This window comes from Pogonomyrmex barbatus, unplaced genomic scaffold, assembly GCF_055798465.1.
Source record: "Pogonomyrmex barbatus isolate J1 unplaced genomic scaffold, ASM5579846v1 scaffold4, whole genome shotgun sequence".
NCBI lineage: Eukaryota > Metazoa > Arthropoda > Insecta > Hymenoptera > Formicidae > Pogonomyrmex > Pogonomyrmex barbatus.
The window spans coordinates 4,550,284-4,565,065 of NW_028297138.1; the positions used below are offsets into that span (position 1 = coordinate 4,550,284).

The following is a 14,782-nucleotide window of genomic DNA, read 5'->3' on the forward strand; positions in this document are numbered from 1 at the left end:
TCCAATCCCACCAGATACAGAGCAAAACCTTCTTGGCATGGATATTGGACTTTGGCGTCGATGTCGAAGGTTGATCAGGGTCAACCCATGATTTTCTACGTTTAGGGTTATCATAAAGAATCCACTTTTTTCATCGCCTGTAATGATTTTGTGCAGAAAATATTTTTTCCGGAACTTTGAAAGCAAAGTGAGTGCAGTGTCACGCCGACGATTTTTGTTGTCTTCGGACAATTCATGCGGAACCCATCTGCCTTCCTTCTGAACCTTTCCCATCGTATGTAAACATATGGAAATGGTTTGCTGCGTAACGCCAAGCTGTTCTGCAAGCTCCTTTTCAGTTTGCACAGAGTTTATATCCAGCAGTGCTTGCAATTCGTCCGTTTCTTTTGAGGGCGTCCAGCACGCGATTCATCTTCAAGATTGAAATCTCCTTGGCGAAATTTTTGATACCATCCTTTACATATAGTATGACTTACAGCGTTCTCTATATACAGCACAAATCATTGCAGTGGCTTCAACAGCATTTTTCTTCAGATGAAACGCGAAGTGGATGGAAAATCGAATATGCTCTTTTGTTATTGCCATCGTGAACACTACTGATTTTTGAAGTTATGTGCATCAAACGTCAAACTGTATGGCATTTTAGAAGGCCAAATGTCAACGCTTTAAAACCGCAAAAGGGCGGGAAGATATATAAAATTTAAATTGTTATTTCGGTTGTATGAAATCTAAAGTTCAGAACTTTTTTGTACACCTAATATAATTTCGCACTTCGGATTACTTTAGAGAACAATACTGAGCTTGTAAAATTACAATCCAAAGTCTAACAAAAAAGATCTATGCGTCAACAGTATGTATATAATCATTTTTTATTTCGACATCGTCGGTCCTTCTTTGTGTGTACTCATCCTTGTCTTTCATCAAAATCAGATTGCAACGCTGTGATTTTATGGTAGACGGCGTTGCAATCTGATTCTTACCAAGAATTGTACATGTGCATGAATACGTGTGCGTGCGTGCGTGCGTGCGTGCGTGCGTGCGTGCGTGCGTGCGTGCGTGCGTGCGTGCGTGCGTGCGTGCGTGCGTGCGTGCGTGCGTGCGTGCGTGCGTGCGTGCGTGCGTGCGTGCGTGCGTGCGTGCGTGCGTGCGTGCGTGCGTGCGTGCGTGCGTGCGTGCGTGCGTGCGTGCGTGCGTGCGTGCGTGCGTGCGTGCGTGCGTGCGTGCGTGCGTGCGTGCGTGCGTGCGTGCGTGCGTGCGTGCGTGCGTGCGTGCGTGCGTGCGTGCGTGCGTGCGTGCGTGCGTGCGTGCGTGCGTGCGTGCGTGCGTGCGTGCGTGCGTGCGTGCGTGCGTGCGTGCGTGCGTGCGTGCGTGCGTGCGTGCGTGCGTGCGTGCGTGCGTGCGTGCGTGCGTGCGTGCGTGTGTCATGCGTGTATACACATATTTATTTAACACTGTGTTACAGTAGCAAAGAAAAGTATGAAAAGAAAAATAAAAAGATGGAACAAATTGAAGAAAATCACATCAGAGATATGCTATTAGTTGTGACACATATAATATGTGAGATAATAGACACATCATCATCATCTGAAAGGGGAAGTCCTATTTGCGCACAGAATAAATCGGACACAGCAGGTTGAATCGGACACAAGTCCAAATAAACGAACACAATAAGGAACGGACATAAGGTGGTTGAAATCGGACACAGTGAAAAGCGGATACAATAGCAATCGAACACAGTAGGAAATGTACGCACAGATAATTAAATAGATAAATAGATAAAAGAAGCTGGCAAAAAAATGCGGCGATCTGTCTCCCAAACCTCGCGAGATATTCAGCGTTAAAGTTGACAATTTTTTTGGTTAGGAAATCTGTCATAGCGACGTAATGCAGCAAACTGAGTATGCGTTGTCTACTCTACGTACGTGCAATAGGAGGGTTTGGGAGTGAAGCCCCCCCGAATAGGGGGGTCGAGGAGAAGAATTCCCTCGTCAGGGGTTCAGGACAGTAATGTTAGATTCAAGACGAGGGTCACGAGAGAGTCAGGGAGTGGGGATGCCGCACATAAGGAGAAAGCATGTCCGTGACAGTTCGGAAGTTCGGCCGCCGTCGGGTAATAGACGAGGCTAGCAAATCTAGTCCTGACTCTTTCATTCCTTATTCTCACAACTAGCCTGCTCGTTCGGCGATTTCTGACTATCGAAACGATCGCGCTTTACGATATAGGCTACGTTCGCTTTAGCGCTTACAGTTGTAAGCATTATATTAATAACATTGATATACAATGTTCGTTATATTTAAAACAAATGGAAATTATATTTGTTATTAGAAAGAGTTATATCTGTAATTAGAAAATAATAAAGAATAGATATAAGAAGATAGAAGATAGAAAAATTAGAAAAATAAAAAATTTTATTATATTTTTGTATTTTTTTGTATTTTTTATATTTTTTAATTTTATTTTTTATTATATTTTTTACACATTTATCTTTGTAACAAGTGTAATATGTGCACATTAAAACAAGATAAAGTCTTGTGCAGATGCGATATTCCTTATAGAAATTGTATATTATTTATTTAAACTTGTTGCTATTATTATTATTTACTATTATTATTAGTATTTATTTAACTTAATGCTTTAATGCATTTGATGAAACACAAGCAATTATCCTTTTTATTGTTGCATATTAGACGAAGATGTACCAGTAATATCGTCTGCAGCATGTAGATGAAAACTTTTCTTTTGCTTTACCGAAGAAGTAACATATAATTTATCTGCTGACATAAAAGATAAATGCTTTTTATCGAGCTTCATGTTTAAAGCAGTTTCGTTTCTTGTTTTTAATGCTGACTTCAATAAAACAATAATTCACAAATGGCATTTACAGTAGTCGACGATAATCTGTTTCGTTTTTTTGTTTTAACATCTGTTAAGAGGGAAAATATTCTTTCCGGAGCTGCATTTGAATTTGAGTGCTCTAATAGAATTGAAGAGGGTTCTTAAATTGGAATATTTGATTTCATTACTTAAATATTGTCTTTGTAAAATCTCCTTCCACATATTATCAAAATTTAATTATAACAAATCTTGTTTCTCTGTTACTGAAAAATCTGAATTTAACGCAACCCATTCTTCCTTTAAACCATTTTCATCAAAACCATCCATTCTTGCAGCGACAAAAGAAAGATCATGAAATAATGTTTCCCTATCAGTACTCAATAAAGCTATATGTGGTAAAAAATTTATAATTTTGATAAAAATAAATTATGATAATCTTTTGGAAATTTCTTCGGCTGCAATTATGTAAAATCGCAAACGATTCTCTCGAACAGTTGATCCATGTTTGCGTGTCCATCCTCTATCAGTTGATGAAGATATTCTTCGCATTCCGATTTAAAAAAAATATCATTTAAAAATTTACAATTTTCTGCCTTACAAAATGTTATATTTGGAAAATGTTTTAAAATTTCTTTTATAAAATGTATATAAATTTCTTTTAAAAAAATCATTTTATTTTAGTTGTAACAGATGTATCCTTGCTTCCTCAGCTTGGAAAAATGCATTAAATACATTAAATGAATGTAAAGGATATCTTAAAAGTAGCAAATATACTTTCGTATCTACATTTTGCATGACATGCAACAGATTTTCTGCAGATGTATTTTTCTCATTCACGATTATTTCATTCAAAAAATGTTGTATCGTGTTTCAAGATTGAAGAAGGGCTTTCAATACACGCCATGCAGTGAGAAGCAATTCATGTATTACGCAGTGAGAAGGCCATTGTGTATTATGTAACTTTAAAATTTTGTGAGTCCTTTCTTCAAAACATTCACTTAATTCAGTGAAAATAGATCATCGCTTGGGACTATAAGTTTATAGCTTGTAATTTTTTCAAGAATTTCTCACAAACTTGAGATATTTTAGCACATACGAAGCTAATGAAGTAGAATAATATGGACATAATAATATCAATACATCTTCTGTTAATACAAATTATTGCACATCTCTTCCAACTTTTTCTTGAAAGATAAATGTTTTTCGACCAAAACGAACGCATTGTCGCATGACAAGGCAACAATATTTGAAAAAAGTGTTTGTAGTTTCATATTTAAATGCATTAAATAATTTTTCCACATTGATATCAATTAATTTTACTAATTGCGAATAAAGGTTTAATGTTTCAATATGAACATGAAATGTCGTCGTGAAACATCGAACATGAAATGTCATTCATTAGAAATATCTGATAATTCATCTACAAAAGTAGAAAATTTTGTATTTTGAATATTTTGTATCACACGATCCGTCTCAACTAGACATAAAAAGTTTGTAATTATATTCGTACATTTTTTTCAACTTTTTTATTGTCATGCTTTTCAAAATGTTAGGATCTGTCCCGTTTTTAAAAAAATCAAGTATTATTTTTGTAATTTCGTGTGAAATATTTTTGTCAGCGATTAAAGCAGAAAATCCAAATTTCCGCGGATTTTCTCTTCTTCAAAGGACGAAAACGGTTCGCTAATTTCTATGTTACAGTCTTCATTTGATTTGCTTGTTATTTCATCAAATTTTTTGCAATTAATCTTATGCATTTTAGATTCTGTGTGACGGTAGATTTATGATAACTGCCATAGTTTTATCGCAGATCGTACATGATGCAAATGAATTTGCATCACATTGCACTTCGCATAGCTATGGCTTAAATTGCTCGAGTTCTAACCATGCTGCTTAAATACATTCGGGTTCCATGGTTTTTATTCAGAAGTTACATTATCAGATGATGATACATCTTTGTCAATATTTCTTTTATATTGCGCAGATTCTGCATGTCTTATAATATTCAATATATTGGATTACACGAAAAATTTTTAGCGCATACGATACAATGAAAAAGACTATCATCAAAAGGTACTTCTCGTATCCAAGATTTAAATATCGCTTATCATTAAGCCAAGCTTCTGAGAAACTTCGCTTTATTTTTGTCTCAATATTGAACGATTCCATATCAAGGTGGAAATATAGCAAAACAAAAAATATAAAAATTTATTTTTTAAATATAAACATTTAAATTTAAAAATATAAAAATTTTTTTGATTAAATAGAGGTAAATTTACCAATAAACAGAGGTAGCCAAAGGTTGCACTGATTAATTGCACTATTAACTACACTGATTGACTATTCTGAAGCTAAACTTTTTACAACTTTTATTGACAATCCGTACTCATTACGTAGCATAAACGACTCTTTTTCTATTCTGTTCGTTCTAGTCAACATAATTTAGAATGTTGTTATAACACGAGTCCTCATTGTTAAATAATCCGTCATGGGGTGACTTGTGGGGATGACACGTTACGTATGCGTTTTCACTGAGGGAGGGAGGGAGAGAGTGAGAAAGATCAGTACCGTACTCCGAGAAAAATCGGTACCGTTCTCCGAGAAAAAGTCGAAAAGGTAATTAATACCTGACAATTTATCCTATTGAAAGAAAGAAACACACCTTATTAAAGAAACTTATCTCAGAAATTATCTCTGAGTTTCTTTAATATCTTCTCTTTTCTCATTCTCCCCCTCCCCTCCTTCAGCGAAAATGCATACATGTATACATAACGTGGTTACAAAGTCACACCATGACGAATTATTTAACAATGAAAACTTGTATTCTAACATCATTCTAAAGCTAATATTTCATGTGTCGTACGACAAACTTATCGGACGTTGCAATTGATTATCGACGATACATAAATGAAAAGTTTCCGTCGAAGAATTACTAATATTCTTGTTGGAAGAAAGTTGAGCAAGAACGAACATTTTTTGATTGTTGTTATAACTTATCAGCCGGTGAGGCAAAAAAGTATTATAAAATAGATAAAGAAAACTATGCGGTAAGTATATTTTCTGCTTATTTTTATTTTCATTGAATTTAATGATAAAAAAATTACTTAATTACATAAAATACTATATGCCCAAATAGATTATTTAATTCATATAATTATATACATATTTTCTCAAAATTACATGAAAAAATATATGTATATACGAAACAAACATATTTACAAAAGTAATTTAGTTTCGCAAAAAATATTAAATGTTTAAGATTCCGTCCGAATACCCCGTAAAGATCTATATTATTATCTATTCTGTATGTTAAAATACATTAAATTGTATATCAATAATAAATGTAATTAACTTTTTTCAGTTAAAGTTTTCAGTTAAAGTTTTCATTAAAATGTACGATATGCAAAAAGATAATCGAGAAAGACAAATTAGAAAAACATGCATGTTTTTCTAATTACCCAAATATTTGTGTAGATGAAAATGGAGATTTATGTCCACAACTTGGTAAGCAACCTGTTTTTATTTAATACTTATAATATAAACTTACTACTAATATAGTTTTGATACACACCATATGATGTCTTTTTATTAAATCCAATATTAAATATTTTATATAATCTTGAATAATGCTATAGTTATTTAGAATATTTATATACAAAAATATGTTTTTCATTTAAATATTTAATGAATATAATGAATATATTTTTATTTTACAGAAAATGGAACCATTGTGTATGAGCCAAACTGTATCACAACTGTATCACATTATACTACACCTCCATTTGGTGAGAACGGCCGTGTCTCTTTGTGCAAACAGGCAAATTGCTAACTAATATCAAGAATATAATATAGCATTATAGAATATTTATATTACAGACGATATCGAACAGTTCATTATAGCTAATGTAAAAAAGAGAAAAGATTATGAGATTACAAATTACCACTTGCATCAAGATTTTGAGATATAATTGTAAAACACTGGCAGGAAATATCAAAGGAATTAAATGGTAAATTTAATATTTCAGTTTAATCTTTTATTTAGCTACATATGACATGTATTAATCATTATTAATATTTTACTGGAAGAGTGTATTATTAACTTTTATTATAGGAATTCTAACACTAGAGGTTGCATCTAAAAAGTGGCGATATCTCAAAGATTCCTATATGCATATCCGTAATAATATTGTAAAGAAAAAGAGTGGCTCAGTCGCAAATAAAATTATTAAATAGAAGTGGTATGAATTTATGCAATTCTTACACGATACACAGAATTCACATAGGTTAGTATTCAAACATTGTTTATATAATTGAATACCCAGTAAATATCAATTGTAAGAACATAACATTAATATTATAATTTCACATTTAAACAATATAATGTGTATCGCGTGCGCGCACGGTGTGTGTGTGTGTGTGTGTGTGTGTGTGTGTGTGTGTGTGTGTGTGTGTGTGTGTGTACGCACACGCGTACCAAGTTTCTTGTATTTTCTTATTCCTTATTTTCATTTTTAAATAAAAAGATAAGAAAATGTAAGACATTTTGTTAGCACACACACATGTGCTATATTAACTTTTTTTATTCATACTCTAACGGAGCATATGAAACATTTCGTTATTATTATAGATGCGCGCTACGCGGCCCACACCGTCCGGAGCCGCCCGAACATCCTCACGCGCCGACGGCGTGACAGATCAGTTTTATAAAATAATTTAACAAATCGCATTGTGACACGCAGGCAAAAGACAGGTATATAAACCCGACGATTTCGGTAGAGAATAACTAGTCCCGTCCGATCATCCGATCTGTTCGTTTCCAAAATACCGATCCGATTTGAACGATACGAGAATCTTCTCGTTTTGAATACCGAGCGTTCTCAATATTCACGTTCTCTTCCTATTCGAAAAGTCAAAGTGTTCTCAGACTTTTCTTCTGTGGAATACTGAGCGTTCTCACAAGCGAAGTATCGGAAGTGTTCTCTCTTGATTTAAATGAGTTTCGAGTATGTTAAAATAGACAAAAATAAGAGATACATATTTTTTTTATCTGCGTTCTCGAATGTTAAGAAGTGAAATCACTCCTTGAAAAAAATCGGTTTTTTTTCCTGAGTAAATATCGTCCAAACCGTTAAAGATATCAAATAAATTTTAAACAAAAGTTTTACGTCTGCAAATGTACTTTAAAGTTAAAAATAAAAATTTAAAAATTTTTGAAATAGGGGAGGGAGAAATCAATTTCAAATTTGATTATCGATTTAATAGGGAAGGGATAAATTTAAATTTAACTTTGAGTAGGCCACGTTGCACCCTCCAGGGGCTGTCTCCTCTTCGGGGGAGACAGTACGGGCTTCGCGAACCTGGAGTACCCGAGCTGGTGTGCACGGGAGAGAGAGAATGGATTTTGGTACGTGTGGGACACGGTGGAGGGGCCTTGGATATTCCTGGCAGACTAACCAAGGGGGGAGTAGTAGCCCCCCAACCGGGCTGGGAGGTGGAGGCTGGCGTTGTGACCTCTGGGGTAGTAATAAGGGTAATCGTAAGTCCTGTAGCCTCCTTAGGGAGACTACAGGCAAAGATCCCGTGAACCCCCATGTCATGATGGCGCTCCCCTCCCAGTGGCTGGAGCCTATGCCAGGGTTGAAGGGGGTCTGAAGGCGTGTGTGTGGGGAGTTATGTGGCCAGTATTCTCCCATACCCGGAGCTGCATAGGGCAAATTGCAGCACCGTCTAGTCCGGGACACGGGTGTCCGCCCTTCGAATGGGTACGGGCCCGTGTAGTAGGGGTGACGTAAAACCTTAGCATCATTTATGGCGCGGGCCTATCCCGTAACCTTTCTGGTTAGAGTCATTTTGTACGGATAGGGTGGGCCGCCTGATAAACCGCTTCTCGACTTCTGTACTCTTAACTAGGGACTTCTTTACAGCGGGGAAGTGGCTGCACCGCGGTGTGACTCCCATGATGGGCGAACCGCTTTTCTACTACAGGCAATATGGATAGTGCTATTAATATAAACCAGGATGGATCTACCTCAGTGATGACTGGTGTTACTCAAAAGGACGCGAACACAACAAGGAAGGGAACTCGAGTAAACCTCAAGTAATTAGCTGCGAAGAAGTTACGGTGAAAATCGAGAAGTTGCGACCGGATATATCTTCCTCTTCTCGAAAGGATGCTCTGGTGGACGACATCATTATGTCACCGACGGTCGGTGATAAGAGTGTTCCGGAGGTGAAACTGAGTGCCTCCGATTTGAGGGCAGCTCCCCCCAAACAAAGAGGTAGACCGAGGGATCCCAACTACAAGCCCCCCAGGAGGCCCGCTCCGACTAGCGCAGATCCTTCTTGGGCATTGGGCGAGGAGGGTTGGTTCGTTAGACCAGACGATGACGATGCTATGTCTACAACTAGCAGTAGCTCTAAGACTAAGAGAAAAAGGAAAGCCACGTCGCTACCAGAACCAGAAAGTTGCTCGCCCGACGAAGAATCCGCAGATGATCCAATAGACACGCTTGCCCCTACATATAGATTGAGCTCACAGGCGGTGCAGCTGGTCGATAATGTGGAGCTAATGCGATCCAAATCCCCGCGGATCCAGAGTAATCTCTCGGGTAGGATGAGGAAGAGGCTCGCGAAGATTAAAGAGATAACTTGCATATTATCCGATAAGGCGCAATCGGGCGGTAGTGAGGACAGGACTAGACAATCCGTGGCAAACATGGCTAGAGAAATTAAGCTGTTGAAAGAGGAGATTTCTAGACTAAAGGAAGATAACAAACAGCTAAAAATCGAGAATAAAAAGACGAGAGAATATTATGAGAAATTGATGGCTCCTTCTACTTCTTCCAGGTAAATATCTCCGCCTAGTTCTCCACCTAAGAAGTGCAGCCCTAATTATAGTGAGGTTTGTGTAGCTTCGAAAAAGCCTGAGGGAAGACAATTCCCAGAAATTAATAGCAAGGAATTAGTTTCGCTAATCACGGAAAACGTAGTGAGATCCTTGAACTCGTTATACGGAGTACACTTACCGGTTGGTGATAGTTTGCGTAGTGATGTTGACTCGGGGACCCCGGACCTGTAACAAAGAAAGTGGTGATAGTGGAGAGAAATAAAAGACCCAGATTAAATAAGGAGTGGCCACCTCTGCATAAAACTCCTGGAGAAACGGATCTCTCTATATCCGAGATGATTTCATTCACAGCAACGGATACGGAGGTGAAATGGATACAAGTGAACAAGAAACGGAGAAAAAAGAACAAGAAGAAGGAAAAGAGGGATTCGCTTCTTCTCTCCTCTCTATCCAATCTGGGGAGAGGAAGAAAGGGAACCCCTCGCGAGGAAGGAAAGAGTGTCATAAGGGAAATGAGGAAACAGGAATCAACTGTGGGACAAGGATTAATTAGGAGAAGTGGCATACCGCCTGGGGACAAGAGGAAGCCTCCTAGAACAGCCGCTATCACCATAAAATCCACTCAAGGTAAGTCTTGCGATGAGGCATTCTTTAAAATTCGCGAGATGATTTCCTTATCTGAATTGGGTATTGACCGTACAAGAACTAGGTATACCCAATCGGGTGACTTGTTAATAGAAGTCCACGGAGAGAATAACGTGGAGAAAGCCGATAAACTGGCGGCAACGGCCAGACAAATTGTGAGTCCCAGCTTTGTAATTTCGCTCCCGGTAAAGATGGCTAGCATTAGAATCTCTGGGATTGATAATTCTGTTAAGGAAGAGGAAATTGCCAAGGTGGTATCTCTTCAGGATGGGTGTAAGGCCAGTGAAGTCAAGATTAACAACAAAATTCGAGCAAATAATGGTCTTCTCGTCGTATGGATGCGTTGTCCGTTATCGGCGGCCATAAATTGTCCAGGTTAGGAAGAATCCAGGTTTGCTGGACGGAAGCTAGAATAGACTTAATGGAGGAACGTCCGGTTCAGTGTTTTAGATGTCTCTTGTTCGGGCATTTGAGTAGTTGTAAAAGTCTAGTGGACCGAACAGGTACTTGTTATAGGTGCGGTGAAAAAGGACACTTGTCAAATTCCTGTGACCGTGATCCGAAGTGTATTCTCTGTTTCGAGGCCGGCCTTCAATCGGATCATAGGTTGGGAAACAATAGATGTCACGCGCTGAAATTCCCTGACAAGATGAAACCGGTGCGGAGACTGGAGGACTGTAACAAGACGATAGAAATGGAAACCAATGATTTATAAATCCTTGCAAATAAATTTAAACCATTGTAAGAGGGCACAGGATCTCATGATGCACTATGTGAAAGAGATGGGAATTAGCTTGGTCTTTGTCTCTCAGCCATACAGGAGTGAAGGAGGAACAGATTGGTATGTGAAAAAAGCGCAATCCTTTTGTTCGATGTTACTGGTACCTCCTCTGTCTCAAGAATCAAATCTGGGAATGGCTTTACAGCCCTTAAAGTTAATGACCACCTAATAGTTAGCTGCTACTTCTCTCCTAATCGCCCTCTTGAGGAGTTTGGTGGCTTTCTGGACGACCTCTACGATCTGGTACGTTTCTACCCGATGGAAAGAGTTATCGTAGCTGGAGATTTTAAGCGAGATCAACGAGCTGGCGTGATACGATTACCAACGATCGAGGTACATTGTTGGAGAGATGGCTTGACTCGACGGGTCTGGTTGTGACTAATAATAGCTCGAGACCTACTTGCGAAAGAGACCAGGGGAAGTCGATCGTTGACCTCACCCTGGTTTCAGATAAGGTGGTACGAGACGGCTTTACATGGAGGTTGATGATTGATCTGGTATCCTTCTCGGATCACAGATACATGCGTTGGCAGTTTGGGCGCTTTGAGCCGCGAAAATTTAATACTTTGGTGCGCAAAGGCTGGAATCCGGACAAAGTCGATCCTGACAAGTTCAAGGACGAATATCTTAGATGTGCTGATGTACTGTGTGATCCTACGAGCTTAGCTAACGACTTCTCTCACTCGCTCACTCGGTTGTTGTCTCGTGTCTGCGATTTGTCAATGCCTAGATCTAGACAAGTGCACATAAGAAGGGCCTACTGGTGGAATGAGGAGATAGTCGAATTACGCAGGCTATGTATTCAAACATGACGGAAGCTAACCAGAGCTCGAAGATGAAAAGACCGCAATCCGCAGCAATATGAAGACCTCCGGCTGCAGTATAGTCAACGGTCTCGGAATATGAGGAATGCGATCTCGCGCTTTCAAAAACTGGCCTGGAGTGAGCTACTGGAGGAAATAAACTCCAATCCTTGGGGTAGGCCGTACCTGGCAATAATGAAGAAGATCCGAGGTTCGGAGTACAATGCTCCACTGGATTATTTGTCCTTTGCCAAGATCGGCGAGGTGGTGAGATCGCTCTTTCCTACCCGTATGGTCATCAAATGGAATAAGGATGCACTTGGGGTTCTGGACGAGACTATTCCTGCAGTGCTCGAAGATGAGGTTACAGCTGCAAAGAAGTCCTGCTCTCGCAAGGCGGCTCCAGGATTGGATGGCTTATCGGCGCGTATTTTAAGGCTTTACTACTCGTTGGACTCGACGCGTTTTGTTAAATGTTTTGATAAATGTATGAGGGAAGACGTATTCCCCTCCGAATGAAAGCGAGCGCGCTTGGTTTTACTGCGAAAGCCGGGTAAGTTAGACGACTCACTATCTTTTCGTCCAATTTGCCTATTGAGTGACATAGGGAAGATCTTCGAACGTATATTGTTTAATAGGATAGTTTCCCATCTGGAGGGAGGCCTCCGGAGCCGTCTCAGCCATCAACAATATGGCTTTAGGTCTGGTAAGTTAACGAACGATGCGATAATTAGGAAGCAGCATATAATCCGAAATCATACTAGTGAGGGTGAGTATTGCTTGGCTATCGGCTTGGATATCCGCAATGCATTCAATTCTTTGGCCTGGAGGCAAATTATAAAAGCGTTAAAAGACAAGCAGGTACCGTTGTACATAATACGTGTGCTAATGGATTACCTAACTGATCGTCGCATCTTAGCGATTAAGAAGAGCGGCCGCTACACAGAGCACTCAGTGACATGTGGTGTTCCTCAGGATTCAGTCCTGGGTCCATTGTTGTGGAACATCACATACGACAGTGTATTGAGCGTTGGAATGCCGTATGGTTCTTACACTTTGTGCTTTGCGGATGACACGTTGATCATCGTTAGCAGTAAGAATTTTAATTTGTGCACCTCTAGAGCGAACTTAATCTGTGATTTAGTGATAAGCAAAATTAAAAGTCTAGAGCTCAAAGTTGCTCCTTTTAAGACGGAGGCTGTACTGTTTTGTTCGGTAGCATTAAGAATAAAAGTCTCACCTTTTTAGTGGATGGGGTCTCTATCCAGTCAATCGATAGGATGAAGTACCTTGGTATTGTAATCGACAATAGATGGAAATTTACTCATCACTTTGAGATGGTATCGGGAAAGGCGGAAAGAGTGTTATCGCGACTGAACCTCTTGATGCCCAAGGACCCTGCGTGGTCCTAAATTTGACAAGCGTAAGCTGTACGCCAGCGTAGTGCACTCCATACTATTGTATGGTGCTCCGGTATGGGCCACGGATGAAGCCCTCACTAAAAGGAATCTAAAGTCGATTAATCGTATACAGAGGCGTGTATCGATTAGAGTTATCTCGGCCTATCGTATGGTATCGATGACGGCGTCACTGCTTTTAGCGGGAATTCCTCCCTTCGCCATCTTGGCCAGGAGCAGGAAAAAGGTGAATGATCGTATTTCGGAATTAGAATTTAGACACCAAAGTAAGCTTACCCATCAAGCAAGAAATGTTGTTAAACTTAAAGCTAAGAATGACATAATTACAGAGTGGAAAGAAATGTTGACTAAAATGTTTCCGGACGATGCTGCGTTGTACACCCGAAAACTAGTAGTTCCACACTTAGAGGAGTGGTTATCCAGAACTCATGGGTTTTTGTCATATCGATTGACGCAGGCATTGACGAATCATGACTGTTTTAGTTCGTATTTATATAGGATTAAAAAGTTTTATACAAAGCGTTGCGAATTTTGTCCTGCAGGACGGGACGATGCTGGTCACACGGTGTTTCGTTGTGAGGCATGGTCTTATTTGCGCGAAGAAGTTGAGCGAAGACTCGGGAAAAGATTATCTGAGGGAACGCTCGTCGAATCTATGTTATCGGGACGAGACGAGTGGCAATGGATAGAATCAATGATAGGTGAAATCATGTCTCTCAAGGAAGATGCGGAGAGACGAAGACAGGGTGCGTTGATCGTGATGGCTTAGGGGATCGATTATGCCGATCGCCCGGTCCAAGTCGCGTGGTCGCATCTGTCCCCCGCGTGGCGGATCGACTGCGCGTTTCCCGCATTCCCGCATGTCCGCGCCTGTCATGGGGTCCGGTTCTCACCTGATTCCGTTTCCTCTTCCCGCGACGTGAATTCTCGCTCTTCCTGGTCCTGGTGGTGATGTGGATGTCCGAGTGTTGGATTTCTGTAGCAGTCAAAGAAGTTAATTAATAACCGTAATTGTTGAGCTTCGGTTTTACGAGCATGGCTGGATGGGCCCTAAAGTTGTGCCTGTGGCGTCCCGGGATTCTATCCGTAAGCCTTTAGTGTTGTATTCGTATAGAGGATGGTTTTAGTGGGTAATACTTGGCCAGCAAGTGAGTCCTATACTCCCTGGAGGGAACAGTTACCTCCAGGAGCGCGTAAATGCATTTCTCCTCCTCTCGCAAAAAAAAAAGGCCACGTTGCAAGATCGTTGATTTAACAACACATAGTTCGCGATAATTATTGCCTTGAAATTCAGAAAAGTAAAAATTATTCGACACAAAAATCCAGTCTGTCGATGAAAACCATCTATTGTCTGTTTGTTTGACAAATATATATCGGCTGTAATTATTATATCCAATAACTAATAAAATCTGATATCCTTTTTTTTTATATTTTTTCTTTTTAGAAAGTAAT

At 39.5% G+C, this 14,782-nt stretch overlaps 1 protein-coding gene across 1 annotated transcript; it reads left to right on the forward strand.

Moving 5' to 3' along the window:
- The first annotated feature begins 12,011 nt into the window (after positions 1-12,011).
- Positions 12,012-14,099, forward strand: LOC148935715 (uncharacterized). The gene is made up of 5 exons (XM_089081151.1): positions 12,012-12,361; positions 12,551-12,952; positions 13,307-13,596; positions 13,660-13,812; positions 13,873-14,099. The coding sequence occupies exons 1-5, from the start codon at positions 12,012-12,014 to the stop codon at positions 14,097-14,099; spliced, it is 1,422 nt and encodes a 473-aa protein (XP_088937277.1).
- The last annotated feature ends 683 nt before the right edge of the window (positions 14,100-14,782 follow it).

Excerpts from the sequence above, each read along its gene's own strand:
- LOC148935715 (XM_089081151.1), top strand. The coding sequence starts at position 12,012 with ATGAGGAATGCGATCTCGCGCTTTCAAAAACTGGCCTGGAGTGAGCTA. Across the intron at positions 12,362-12,550 it reads ATTTTAAGGCTTTACTACTC|GATAGTTTCCCATCTGGAGG; the intron begins GTTGGACTCGAC and ends ATTGTTTAATAG. Across the intron at positions 13,813-13,872 it reads GACGAATCATGACTGTTTTA|GACGGGACGATGCTGGTCAC; the intron begins GTTCGTATTTAT and ends TTTGTCCTGCAG.